The following is a 14,926-nucleotide window of genomic DNA, read 5'->3' as shown; positions in this document are numbered from 1 at the left end:
CTAACTTGAAAACTTGAAGAATTAAGAGGAACAAGACTGAATAAAAATGAACAGAGACTCATGGACCTATGGAACCAAAGGTTGGTGTATGTGTAACTGGAATCCACGAGAGAGAGAGAGAGAGAGAGAGAGAGAGAGAGAGAGAGAGAGAGAGAGAGGCACAAAAAGTGTTTAAAGACACAATGAGGCCAGGTGCACTGGCTCACATCTGTAATCCTGGCACTCTGGGAGGCAAAGGCAGGAAGATTGTTTGAGGCCAGGAGTTCAAGACCAGCCTGAGCAAGAGCAAGACCCTGTCTCTACAAAAACTAGAAAAATAGCTGGGCATGGTGGCATTCACCTGTAGTCCCAGCTACTCGGGAGGCTGAGGCAGGAGGATCACTTGAGCCCAGGAGTTGGAGGCTGCAGTGAACTATGATGACGCCACTGCACTCTAGCTGGGGAGACAGAGTGATAGTCTGTCTCCAATAAATAAAAAAAAGAGAGAGAGACAATGACAGAAAACTTCGCAAATGTGGTGACATAAATGTACAGATTCAAGCAGCTCAGTGAATCTCAAACAAGATAAATTCAAAGAAAACCAACCTAGACACATCATAGTCAAACTGCTGATAACCAATGATAAAGAAAAAAAATCTTAAAAACACCTAGAAAAATGACACATTATATTTATATAGGGCAGCAGCAATTTAAATAACCATGACTTTCTCCTCTGCAATATGGAAGCCAAAATATACTACTGAGGGTGTACAGAGAATCTCCCCAGAATTGTACATTCTACATCCAGAGAAAATATCCTTCAGGAATGACAGTGAATAAGGATATCTACAGAGAAAGAAAAAACTAGCAGAATTCATCACAAGTAAACCTGCAGTACAAGAACTGCTAAAGGAAAATGACACCAGGAAAATGTGGATCTCTAGGATGAGCCTCAGAAACAGTGAGTACACAAAGACTGCTTTCCTCATACATTCTTTGGAGTATGTATGACTCTTTAAAGTAAAATTATAGTATTATTTAGTAGTGTTTTCATTGTATCATTACTACATAACAATAAAAGGACATTTCATCAGGAAGACAGCATTTATCCATGTGTATGTGCCTAATAACAGAACCAAAATACAGTAACTAAAAACAAAATTAAAAAGAGAAACAGACAATTCTACAATCATAGTAGAAAATTTTCATATCTCTGTCTCAGCAGTGATGGAACTAGAAAAACAAACACAACAGTAAGACAGGTTATAAAAGTACTACTAATCACCTTGATCTAAATGAAATCTATAAAACAGTACATCCAAGAACTATAGAACATACAAGATTTTCAAGTTTACAGGGCATATTTACTAAAATAGATCATTTCTTGGACCACAAAATAAGTCTCAATAAATATAAAAGGACTTAAATGATAGAGTGTATTTTCTGACCAGAAGGGAATTAGTTTAGAAATCAATAAGATAGCTAGAAAACCCACCTATTTGGAAATTAAAATACTTTTAAATATTTCGTGGATCAAAAAAGAAGTCATATGAGAATCAGAAAATATTCTGAACGGAATGATAATAAAAACACAACATACCAAAATTTGAGAATGCAGCTAAAACAATCCTTAAAGGAACACATATAACTTTAAATGCTTATATTAGAGGGAAGAAAAGTTATAAAATCAATGATCAAAGTTTCCACCTTAAGAAACTAGAAAAAAGGCTGGGCGAGGTGGCTCACGCCTGTACTAGCACCATGGGAGACCGAGACGGGAGGATCGCTCGAGGTCAGGAGTTCGAGACCAGCCTGAGCAAGAGTGAGACTCCATCTCTACTAAAAAAATAGAAAGAAATTAGCTGGACAACTAAAAATATATAGAAAAAATTAGCCTGGCATGGTGGCGCATGCCTTTAGTCCCAGCTACTCGGGAGGCTGAGGCAGGAGGATTGCTTGATCCCAGGAGTTTGAGGTTACTGTGAGCTAGGCTGACGCCACAGCACTCTAGCCCAAGCAACAGAGTGAGACTCTGTCTCAAAACAAAAAACCATAAAAAAAAAAGAAACCAGGAAAAAAAAAAAAAGCAAAGTAAATTTAAAGTAAGTAGAAAGAAGAAAATAGTAAATGTGAGACCAGAAACCAATGAGACCACAGAAACCAATGAAATAGAAACAGATAATAAAAAATAATAACAAAGCCAAAAGATGGTCCTTTGAAAAGATCAACAAAATTGAAAAAGTTCTACCTAGATAAATCAAGGAACAACAAAAAAAGAGAGAACACAAATCACTAACATTAGGAATGAAAAAGGGGTTCCCACCACACATATTACAACTAGTAAAAAGGATAAGAGAATGATATCAACACATTTATATCAACAATTTGACAACTTAGATAAAATGGACAAATTTAAAATATAAAGGAAGAAGCCATTTTTTTTAAAGTTATTGAAAAACATAATTTAGGCCAGGCGCAGTGGCTCACAACTGTGATCCTAGCACTCTGGGAGGCCGAGGCAGGAGGATGGCTTGAGGTCAAGAGTTCGAGACCACCCTGAGCAAGAGCGAGACCCTGTCTCTAAAATAAATGAATAAATAAAAATAAATAAAATAAAATGATTATTAAAAAAAAGAAAAATATAACTTAACAAAATTGACACAAAAAGAATTAGAAAATTTAAATTCCCTATATGTATCTACTAAGGAAATAACATACATTTAAAAAAAATCTTCCCCAAAGGAAAACTCCAGGCCCAAAGAGTTTCACTGGTGAATTTTATCAAATATTCAAGTAAGAAATTATTAAAATATTATACAAATTAAAAAAAATAGTGAAGGGAACATGCCCAATCATCTCATGAGCCCACTATAACCCTAATATCAAAACCTGACAAAAATACTACAACAAAGAAAATTATAGACCAATATTCCACTTGAAAATAGATGTTAAAATCCTTAACAAAACTGTTTGCAAAAATATATAAAAGGAATCCTCGTGACCACATAGAGTTTACCCCCAAAATACAAGATTGGATTCATACTAAAAAAGCAATCAACGTAATACACCATAGACATAATAAAAGAGAAAAACAATATAATAATTAAACAGATGCAGAAAAAGCATTTGACAAAATTTAACCCCCATTCAGGATAAAACAAAACTCTCAGAAAACCAGGAACAGAAGAGAATTCCCTCCATCTAATAAAAGGCATCTACAAAAAAACTCTATCATTCTTCACAGTGAATGGGTGAATTGTCTTTCCTAACATCAGGAATTAAAACTAAGATGCTCACTTTAACACTTATATTCAAGGTAGTACTGAAGGTCCTAACCATTGTAACAAGGCAAGAAAAAGAAATAAATGGCATAAAGTTCAGAAAGGAAGAAGTAAAGCTGACCCTAATTGCAGATGATATGATTATGTACATAGAAAATCCCAGGGAGTCTCCAAAACAAGAACCAAAATCAGTATGTGAAGTTAGCAAAGATACAAGGTTAATATGTAAAAAGCAATTGTATGTGAGCAGTAAATAATTGGAAAATATAATTTTTTAAAAAACTTCCATTTTAATAGTGCTGAAAAACATAAAACACTTAGGAATAAATCTCACAAAAAACATCCAAGATCTCCATCCTGAAATTAAAGAAGACCTAAATAAACAGAGACATACCATATTCATGAATTGGATAACTCTCTATTGTTAAGATGGCAATTCCCCCAAATACAGTCAATACAATAATCCAATAAAAAAATCTCAGTACTTGTTTTGTGTAGAAATTTCTAAAATGCAAATATAATGTAAGTGCAAACTGCCTAAGATAAAGAGATTTTCATAAAGAAACACAGAGCTGGAGAACTCATCCTCTTGGATTTCAAGACTTACTAAAGTGACATTAATGGAGACAGTGTGTTTTTGCAAAAAGATATAAATCAAGAACTAAAACCCAGCATCCAGAAATAGACCGACACAAAAATGGTCACCTGATTTTCAAAAAGGAGCCAAGGTAATTCAATTATGGTAAGAAGGACTTTTGAACAGAGTAGGCTAGACAACTAGATAACCATATGGAAAAAATGAACATCTATCTCACACCATGCTGGGAGCTAGGTACTCTCCCAGCAAAACAGGTCCTAGGCAGGACTGTCGCAAGAGATTTGGAAATAATAGAGACAGAGACAAAGTGTAGCTGAAAGTGAGGGGGGAGTCGGGTCCTCCAGCATTCCCGTGAGCCATGAGGCCCTGAGTGGAAGTCCTGCATCAGTATTTATTGGTACAGCAACTAGTTGTTTGTGGCTACAGATTTATCTGTACAGATCATTTGTTTAGGTTTCAAGGCTCCCCAAAGGTTTCTAGAGATCCCTTAATTAATTCTATCTACGTGAGCAAACGGTTACAAATTTTTTCTAAGATAAACTTCTAAGCCCTAAGTTAAGAATAGACCTAGCTGAGTGTACAAGTTAAAGATAAAATTGCCAATTAACAGAAATATAGAGATCACATATTTCTTTATCTAGTTTCTCATTAACTGAGACATGTGGTCAGGAGTGAAGCAGGAACTGTCCTTGAGGCTAATTGGCTTTAGCTGCAGGTGTCTGCCGGGCTGGCATTCTTTGATCAGTCCTTAACCTGTGACCCCATGCGGAGCTCTGTCTTACACAAGCATCAGGCACTGGCCTACAGGTCTCGAGACAGGCGTGCTTTGCATTCGCCTCTGATTTGATGAGAAGCCCTCCTGTTGCTAAGCAGCTTCTGGTCTGTGAACTAACACACTCACAGATTCCTTCAAGGCAAAGCCCTGCAGAACTCCTGAACCTTACATGTCTCTGAGCCCCATATCCCAACACCATCCATGAAAATTATCTTCCATAAGCCAGGCATAGTGGCTCATATCTGTAATTCTAGGACTTTGGAAGGCCAAGGTGGGAGGATTACTTGAGGCCAGGAGTTTGAGACCAGCCTGGGTAAGCCTGTCTCTACTAAAAAAATTTTTTTTTAATTGGCCAGGCGTGGTGGTATGCGCCTGTAGTCCCAGCTACTCAGGAGGCCAAGGCAGAAGGATCGCTTGAGCCCAGGAGTTCCAGGCCTCAGGGAGCTATGATTGTGCCACTGCACTCCAGCCAGAGTGATAGAGCAAGAATGTCTCTCAAAAAAAAAAAAAAAAATTATCTTCCAATGGATCATAGACCTAAATGCGAGAGCTGAAACTATACAATTTCTAGAAGAAAACAGGAGAATAACTTTGAAGATAAGCCTTGAAAATCAGCTTGAAGGGGCTCCCACAGGCCAAATCTGAGAAAACTGAATACAAAATAAATGACAGTAATATATTATATGCCATTAAATAAAACTGAAATCCATGAGTCTATTTTGTTAATTTTTAAAAGGTAAATAAATAAATAGATGGGAGAGAAAGGAGGATGCTTCCATACAATAAAATGTAGACTGATAAACATGAATAAGTGGTGGAGTTAGAAATTATTATTTTGCAACCATATTGTCAAGGCTTGTTTGAGCCAAGAGTCATCCACAAACTTGAAATACAGAGGGCTGAGTCTTATCAGAAGGAGGACATTTGCAAGGCATCCTGCACGTTACTTAAAGACTGGCATTATACAGTGGGGAAAGCAGACGGTATTTGAACAAGAGAATCAAAATGACTATCACCAATAAAAGGCAGATGGATACCATGCCCACCTATCATGTGCTAGCCAGAGAAGAAAGAGTGTTCTGGCCAGGGCTGGGTCACCTGAGTCTCATCATGAGTACATAAGACAAACCCAAACCGAGGAACATTCCTTAAAAGCATCAATGTCATGAAAGACAAAAGAGGGTGAGAAATTGTTCCAGATTAAAGGAGACTAAAAAGACACATCAACTAAATGCAGTATATGATTGTAGACTGGATCCTGTCCTAGAGGGGGAGAAAATGCCACCAAGGACATTAATTGGACAATTGACAAAACTCAAAATGGGCTGTAGATTAAAATTGAAAGCATGGAAGTTGATCGTTGAACTGTGATGATCTAAGAGAACACTTTTTTTCTTAGGAAATGCAAAATGATATATAAAGAGGCAAAAGGGGCTGGGTGTACTGGCTCATGCCTATAATTCTAGCCCTTTGGGAGGCCAAGGTAGGAGGATCACTTGAGGTCAGGAGTTCAAAACCAGCCTGAACAACATAGCTAGACCCTGTCTCTACAAATTTTTTTTTTAAAAAAGAGCTGGGCGTGGCAGTATGCACCTGTAGTCTAGCTACTTGGGAGGCTGAGGCAGGAGGATTACTTGAGTCCAGGCATTTGAGGTTGCAGCGAGCTATGACTGTAACACTGTACTCCACTCTGGGTGACAGAGCAAGACCCTGCCTTGAAAAAATAAATTAATTAATTAAAAATTTAAAAAAGAGGCCAAGGGACATGATGTGAGCAACTTATGCTCAAATGGTTCGGAAAATAAACGTACATGTCTGGGAGAGAGGGAAAGAACAAAAAAGCTAATGTGGCAAAATGTTAAAAAAAATTAATGAATCTGGGTAAAAGGTACATAGGAGAATACTACTTTTCTTATAACTTTTCTACAAGAACTTATCTCAAAATAAAAAATTTTTAAAAAAGTAGTAGAGGAGGAAACGATGGAAAAACACTGCACTTGAGGTCAGAGTCCTTCAGTTCTATTCCCGTGGACATCTGTACAAGGTAAATCACAACCTCTCTGATTCTGCTGCCTGTTCCCTAAAACACACGGCTGGTTCTCTGGCCTGTGGAGCCCACAGGGTCACTACAGGAGCAGATCAGGATGCGAAAATGATCTCAGACCTGGGAAAGTGATACACAGCTGTGTAATACAGCTAGGAGGCAGGAGGTAGGAGTGTCAAAAATCTAAGTTTTAATAATATAATAATGAGAGTCGTTACTCGGTAGTTTCTTTGCTGTCATCCCACTAATTAAATTTCAGCCATAAGAGAGAAACAGATGCACCCTGCCCTGCCTCTCTCACCGCCCCTCACTGCCAGCAGCCCGGGCATGGCCCTGCAGTGCCACGGTGCCCCAGAACCAGGACTCTCCCGCAGGGCGCAGGGCACAGGGCAGAAGGCGCACGGCCGGCGGGGAGAGTTCCGTCAGAGGAGCTTCGCTGGGAAACAGGCAAGATGGGGACAGACAGCTACACCAGACTCAAACCCCACATTTCCCTAAACCACGGTTTAGAGGAAAAACCATTCTAGCAATTTCAAAAGAGTATCCACATTTGACTCAAAAGGACTACATCTTACCGATTTGTGATGATGTCATCCCAGATGTTCATTGGGTCCATTTTAGCATCTGGATATCTGTTTGTCCAGGTTTTTAGAAGTCTCTTAAGGGGAACTTGAGATGATAAATTGCCTAAAAATAATATAAGTGGATGATCATGTCCACAGCTCAATGCCAAGGCCAACAGACAAAGTGAGGTAGTCATTAGTAAACAGAAACTCAATCCAAACTTCTTGTCCAAATTAAAAATAAAAATCTTGTCTTTCCTTTCATAAAAGACAAATTTACCACACTAAATCTAAAATATTCTAAAATTAAAACTCAATTATTGTACCCCTTAATATTTTGAAATAAAAATTATTTAAAAAAAAAGAAAAAGACTCAATTGCTTAAGCATCTGGAGTAAAGATGGAGAAAATAAACATACACCATCCTTACATTTACTACGGGTCTACAATCCTTCATCCGCAATTTCAAAATCTAAAAAGCACTGAAAACTGAAAAGATTTTGATAGGTTTGCAGCAAATTTTACTAATGGCAAAATCAGGATCTTATTGGCAAAGTGCTACTTATCCAATCTTTGTTTATGCCACTGACGTGAACACTCACGATTTAGGCCGAAGATGCATCGCTGTGTTTAATTATGGAATACTGCCCCCGCCCCTGGCATGCGCACACATTACATTTCTAATATCCCAAACAATCTGGCCTCTAGCCACATGTAGAAGACTGAAACAGGATCTGTACCCATTACCTCTCACAAAAATCAACTCAGTGGATAACAGACTTAAATCTAAGCTATGAAACTATTAGAATTCTAGAAAATGTTGGAAAAACTCTCACAGACATTGGCCTAGGCAAAGAATTTATGAAGAAGACCCCAAAGGCAATCACAGCAACAACAAAAATAAAAAAAAGGGACCTGATCAAATTAAAAAGCTTTTGCACAGCCAAAGAAACTATCATGAGTGCAAACAGACAACCTACAGAATGGGAGAAAATATTTACATGTTACACATCTGATAAAGGGCTGATAACTAGAATCTATATAGAACTCAGTAAAATCAGCAAGAAAAAAATCAAACAACCCTATCAAAAAGTGGGCAAATGACATGAACAGAAACTTTTCAAAAGAAGATAGACTAATGGCCAACAAACATACTAATGCTCAACATCTCTAGTCATCAGGGAAATGCAAATCAAAACCAAAATGAGATAGCACTTATCTCCAGTAAGAATGGCCTTTATCAAAAAGGCCCAAAACAACAAATGTTGGCATGGACGCGGAGAGACAGGAACACTTATACACTGCTGGTGGGACTGCAAACTAGTGCAACCTCTGTGGAAAGCAATATGGAGATACCTTAAACAGATACAAGTAGACCTACCATTTGATCCAGCAATCCCATTACTGGGCATCTACCCAAAAGAACAAAAGACATTCTATAAAAAAGACATCTGCACTAGAATGTTTATAGCAGCACAATTCACAATTGCAAAGATGTGGAAACAACCCAAGTGCCCATCAATATATGAGTGGATTAATCAAATGTGGTATATGTATACCATGGAGTTCTACTTAGCCACAAAAACAATGGTGATCTAGCACCTCTTGTATTATCCTGGATAGAGCTGGAGCCCATTCTACTAAGTGAAGTATCCCAAGAATGGAAAAACAAGCACCACATGTACTCACCATCAAATTGGTATTAACTGACTTAACTGACCAACACTGAAGTGCACATACAGTAGTAACATTCATTGGGTGTTGGGCAGGTGGGAGGGGGGAGGAGGGGATGGCTGCACCTAATGGGTGATGCGCACCGTCTGGGGGATGGACACACTTGAAGCTCTGACTCAGGTGGGGCAAAGGCAATACATGTAAACTAAACATTTGTACCCACATAATATGCTAAAATTAAAAAAATTAAAAATTAAAAAAAAAAATCCGGCGTCAAGGGTCTCAGAAAAGGGATTCATAATAATCCTCATGGAATTGAAATTTCACATTGCTGATATTTATAGCTTTAATTTTCTCTCATTTTGTTGGTGGAAAGCAGGGTTTAGAAACACAGACCTAAATAAGACAGCCGTGGGTTCAAAATCTGAATCTTTCACTTACTAGCTTATGCAAATCATTTAATCTCTCTAAGGCTCTATAAAAGGACAAGGAAAAAAATCTGTATCACTTAAGGTTGTTTAAAAAAACAAGGTAGGCCAGGTGCAGTGGTTCATGCCTCTCATTCTAGTACTTTGGGAGGTCAAGGGAGGAGGATCACTGAAGCCAGGAGTTCGAGACCAGCCTGAGCACCATAGTGAGATCCCATCTCTATAAAAAATAGAAAAATTAGCCAGGTGTGGTGGCGCATGCCGGTAGCTCCAGTTACTCAGGAGGCTGAGACAGGAGGATTGCTTGAGCCCAGGTATTTGAGGTTGCAGTGAGCTATGATGATGCTATGGCACTCTAGCCTAGGCAACAGAGACCTTGTCTCAAAAAATAAACAAAAAAACACTTTTAGTGTTTGTTTTTACAAATAAAACAAAAACCCAGATAATACTGATAGAGATTAAAATAGCTCCTGAAAAGTAGAAAGCATCTAATGAATACACATCATTAATAATATGTACTTGAAAAATAATTCTCCAAATTTAAAATACAGAACCATTAGGTAGAGAGATATGAATACCAATTTTTATTAGTATTCTGAAGTATCTTTCATAATTATTTTTAATTATTAGGACAAAAATTGAAATTCAGATTTACAACTAAGACATCTTACCTTTGAAAAGAGGTACTCTTGCCCTCGGACTGTGGGACGGCCTCCCACGGGCACAAGAACCCTCGTGATCTGGGCACTGCCACCCGCACCCTGCCTGCCACACGGTGTGACACTCTGGAGTCAGCCCCACTGTGGGAGCTGTGTCAAGCCAGGCAGCGGGTTTTATTTCGACTTGCATCCCCGGTGCCCAGAACAGAACCCGACCATTTAAAACATTTATTTCATTCTTTTTCTTTTCTTTCTTTTTTCTTTTTAAGTACATAACGAAGGAATAAAACATTTATTTCAATGATTTTAAAATATATTTTTGGAGAACAAATTCAATGCAGTTTCCAAATCATAAATTAAGAAACACGTACTTTCACTAAGCAAAAAAATCTGATGCTAAAACTGTTCTATAATTAAAATTGAAAAAAATAATGGTAGATTAAAAAAGATTACCTTGTTTGCTTATAAAGCTGATGAACTCCTCAATTTCTATTAAAGCTTGTACAGACTGCAATTTGGCAAGTCTACTTCTGTGTAAGAGGGCATCAATACTAGAATAATTCTACAAAAAGGCATTTAGCACTGTTACAAATCAAGTTTCGACTTTAAATTTTTAACGCAGTTCTCTAAAACATGAAATATAGCAACTACTCTATAAACATAGCAATTACCCAATATGTCCCAGAGTAGTCAATAATTAGGTCATAGAAACAATTAACAAATGGCTTACATTTTAAAAAAATAATTTCAGTCACATTTTAGTTCAATAAAATGAACAAAATGAATATAATCAGGCTATCATTGCTTCTATTTGTCAATTTTTAAAAATCTCATATCCTCTAATGTAACACTGCCAACTACAGAAGTCAGTTCTTTCTTCTTTGATAAACTCCCTCTGGAGTGTACTAATCAACTTCAAAACAGTTAAATAAAAATTAAAATAATAAATGAATGTGCTTCTATGCAGAATGTTATTAACATATGCTAATGCTGCTAACAGACTATACAAATGAACCGACAACAGTCAGGAGAAGACTCTCAGAAAAGCACAAAGGAAAGAGAGAATAGCAGACAACAAACAGGCAAGATCAATCAATCCCTGCTCTTCTCCACAAAGCATCCAAACTTCTGTTCTGCTACTCCAAATGGAAGTCTATTCTCAAAGTGTTAACAGCATGAGAAAGGTGAGAACTAAAGGGAAAACAAAAAAATGCAACTTTTTTAAAACAGAAAAGAAAAATGTAAAAAGCATTCAAAGGACAGAGTAAGGAGTACTAACAGAAGAAACTGGAAGACTAGGAAGGAGGAAACGGGCAGTATGAAATAGTACTTGAAAATTTCATTGAATTTTCTTCATGAGTTTACTGCCTTTTAAAAATACCGTGACACTGATAAATTTCAGACAGCTCCATCTGCGTCACCTGCATGAAAGCCTGAATGCCTTGCTCGATGTAGTATTTGGCTCTGCCCATGTCGTCCTGCAGGACGTAGAGCAGACTCAGCTCCTGGCTGTACCGCAGCTCGACAAGGGCCTTCTGGAGCTCCGAGCGCATGGCTTCGTCCACAAACGTCAGCAGGGACTGGTCCCCCTCTCCCCGAAGCAGCAGCTTCAGCTTGCTGCGGACCATGTAAGGTAGGTATGTCTCCTGAGGAATTTAAAAATCTGCTTGTAACTTCAGAGAGCTGATTTGAATGTGTCTAATTATTTTATTTCTATGATATTCTTTGCTCTAATTTTATAGGTTAAGATTTAAAGACAAAGTGACGATATTTGATGTTTCAAACTTAAAACTACAATTTTAGAAATAAGTTCATCTAAAATAAGTTTGTTTTGTAACCACAAAATGTATAGGAACATGTTCTATAGAAAACAGAAACCACTTTCAGCTGTTAGACGATCTGTATGTTACACACAAACTAAGGAGTTTAAAAGCACCACCAGAGAGGGGTGGTGTGGCAGGAGTCACCGTCCCCAGGGGTCAGGCGGCCTATGTGCAGCCACTGATCCAGGGCAACCCTTGTACTGTAAGAGACAAGAGGAAATGTTCTTCCATGAAGTCGTGCCAGAGATTTTAATATTTATTTTAAAATGCATCCCATTTATTTTGAAAGGGTTAGCTAAAAGTGATGAGAGATATAGCAATACAATGGAGTTTGTGGGGGGAGTCAGGTTATATAAATAACCTGATGCTTCACAACTACTTCCTTGTTTTTGAAAAGTTTTAAACAATTTTATTAAGTAGAAAATGCCTAACCATTTAAAATAGTTATTTTAGTAAATTAAAAATAATTTTACCTACCTGATAAAATGGTTCACTCCACATTTTATTTAGATCCGGAGGGTTGGCACTGTCTACACTTGCTGTAGAACAGTATTCAAGTGATTTCCACTCGGCGAGGTGGTTGTAACAGTCAAGAGATGCAAGTTCCCAAAAATCCTTCTCAGCTTCCATGGGCTCACCATCCACCCACTCTTGTTTATTGAGAGCCTGGCAGAGAAAAGTTAGTAAGATTATTTTACACATTTGGAAAGAATACAAATGAAAACATGTAAAAAAGGAGGTACTATAACGATCAAACTAAAGACAATCATTTTCAGCTTTATGGCAAGGGAGAGAAAAGGGAAAATATTCATAGTAGCATTGAAAGGAAGAAAAAACAAAAGGAATCTTCCAGTAACAAATGAATATAAAAACCCAACCAGGAGGAAGCCATTTCTCAAAGAAACTTACCAATGAAACCAATTATTAATACTGAAGACTTTCAATGACCCATAATTTTATTTAAATCAATGCTGTGGGTTATTTATTACTTAATAAGTTCTTCAAATAAAAATTAGAATATAGGGCATTTGCAGAAAATCACAGAGGATTTTAAAGCCTGGGCTGCTCACTCACAGTTTCACAGGTCACGGACCCTGAATTTCAACACTTACACTCAGAAGGCCACAGCAACTCAAGAGCACAAAAGGCACAAAACTGTACTTAGTCACCTTCCCCAATTCTTCCTTAGTTTATACATTTTTTACTTATTAAAAGAAGACAACCTAATCAAATAGAAATTGCATAATAATTGCAGACATAAAATTAACATTGTTCAGTTTTTAGTATGGTAGACCCTCAAGTAGGTTCTTGCAAACTGCAACTTTCAGTGAACCCAAGTATAATGAAACCAGCTTTTTCTCATCAGCATTATAATGCGAAGACATTGAATGAACTACACTTGAGGACCTGCTGTACCTCGTTTTGCTTAAAGTCACAGTTCATGCAGAGAACGAGCAAGTGACACATTTGCTAGAGACCAATCTTACCTCATCATACAGCTTAGCAGCTTCAGAATAATTACTTCTGGCTTCTGCTAAAAGCGCATTCTGAGTGATTTGCTTTGTTCCTATCTCACTGCTAAAAATACCACGGAGGACATCATATTCTCCAATTGATCTATATAGCCTATAAAACAAACCAAAAAAAGGTCCAAATCAATGAACACCATAATATTTTAAAAGTATTTATTCTAATGAAATGATATTAAACCAAGATGCCACATATTATATTAACTAGGCCTGCTGTGGTGGCTCACTCCTTCACTCCTGTAATCCCAGCACTTTGGGAGGCTAAGGTGGGAGGATCGCTTTGAGGCCAAGTGTTCAAGACCAGCCTGGGCAACTCATCAAGACCCCATCTCTAAAAAAAAAAAAAAAAAAATTAAAAAAATTAGCTGGGCATAGTGGTGCACGCAGGAGGCTGAGAAGGGAGGATGCTTGAGCCCAAGAATTTGAGGCTACAGTGAGGTATGATGACCCCACTGCACTCCAGCTTGGATGATAAAGCAAGACTTTGTCTCAAAAAAAAAAAAGACATATAACATGTTATAAACTTTGAAGCTATCGTTAGGTTTTACTACTTTAGTTATACAGAGGGCAGAAATTGTTCTAATGTGCATTTAAAGTAAAATCTGAAAATACCAAAGGTTCACAATGTATTAGCATCTTCAGTATTAATCCATTATATTACCTGTAGGTGAGCTCTTAGGAATCTTTGCCTACCCCAAAACACCCAGAAGCAAGTAAAAAATAACCCTGACCCTGCAGACGCCATGTTTAATCCACGTGCTATGGACCATCTCAATTCCACTGACAAGCAATTTCCCTGTAGCCTCCATATCTACTAGAGCACTTGTTCACCTCTTTACCTTAACAAAATTCTGGCTAGACCCTGTCAACAAAGCTTGCCCTTCAGCGATATTCTCAAGTAAGTGTTTATTCAGTTTGTTCCCTTCCTCCATCTTCAAGTTTCAACCCAAACGTCCTCTCTTCTTAAACATGCAGTCACCTGACCAGGAGCCAGGGACTGCTTCCTCCTTGGTTCTCCTGCTGTTGGGTTCCCTTCCTGGCTGGGTACTAGATCTCTTGCGTTTACATCAAAAGAGCCCTGCGGGGTCACCCCAGAGCCTAATGATTTTTGAACTTATATAAAAATCTAATAGATGTGGCTCTCACTGCCCTGATCGTAGAGGGTTAAACGTAACAAATCGGAGGCAAAGGTGGGTGGGTGGGCAGAGGACAGCAGCTCACAGCCCCAAGGATCAGGGAGGGGACGAGCACTGCACACGCTCTCCATGAGCTCAGAAAGGAGACCACGTTACGTCCACCCTGCACGGGTCCCCAGGTCCCTGGATTACATTTACTGTAACAGGCTCAAAACGATGACCATGACCTATCAAGAAAAGGCTAAATTATGTTCACAATACTCTGTCTGCAAGGAATGCAAAAATATTACATACAAAAGTATGAGGAAGTATTTAATCAAGTTAGAAAAAAATGTTTAAAGTTTAGGCCCTTAAAAGTTGTATGCTCCATTAATTAAACAAATACACATTATATGGGTTTCTCACTCCCCGCAAATACTAAACAGACAAGGTATCAC

General features: G+C 38.0%; 1 protein-coding gene across 4 annotated transcripts in view; it reads right to left on the bottom strand.

Annotated features, from left to right (window-relative positions):
* Positions 1-14,926, bottom strand: part of PRKDC (protein kinase, DNA-activated, catalytic subunit) — a 170,844-nt gene that overhangs the window by 28,662 nt on the left and 127,256 nt on the right. For all 4 annotated transcript variants that reach the window (XM_045560693.1, XM_045560695.1, XM_045560694.1 and 1 more), the window contains 5 exons: positions 13,312-13,450; positions 12,302-12,490; positions 11,423-11,647; positions 10,455-10,563; positions 7,253-7,364 (listed from right to left, as the gene is read on the bottom strand). In XM_045560693.1, the coding sequence (XP_045416649.1) occupies positions 7,253-7,364; positions 10,455-10,563; positions 11,423-11,647; positions 12,302-12,490; positions 13,312-13,450 (774 nt within the window). The remainder of the gene's footprint in view (positions 1-7,252; positions 7,365-10,454; positions 10,564-11,422; positions 11,648-12,301; positions 12,491-13,311; positions 13,451-14,926) is intronic.

The sequence above is a fragment of the Lemur catta genome, chromosome 9, assembly GCF_020740605.2.
Source record: "Lemur catta isolate mLemCat1 chromosome 9, mLemCat1.pri, whole genome shotgun sequence".
Classification (NCBI taxonomy): Eukaryota; Metazoa; Chordata; class Mammalia; order Primates; family Lemuridae; genus Lemur; species Lemur catta.
The sequence above is the reverse complement of the archived record's forward strand: the minus strand, read 5'-3'. Positions and strand labels throughout refer to the sequence as shown.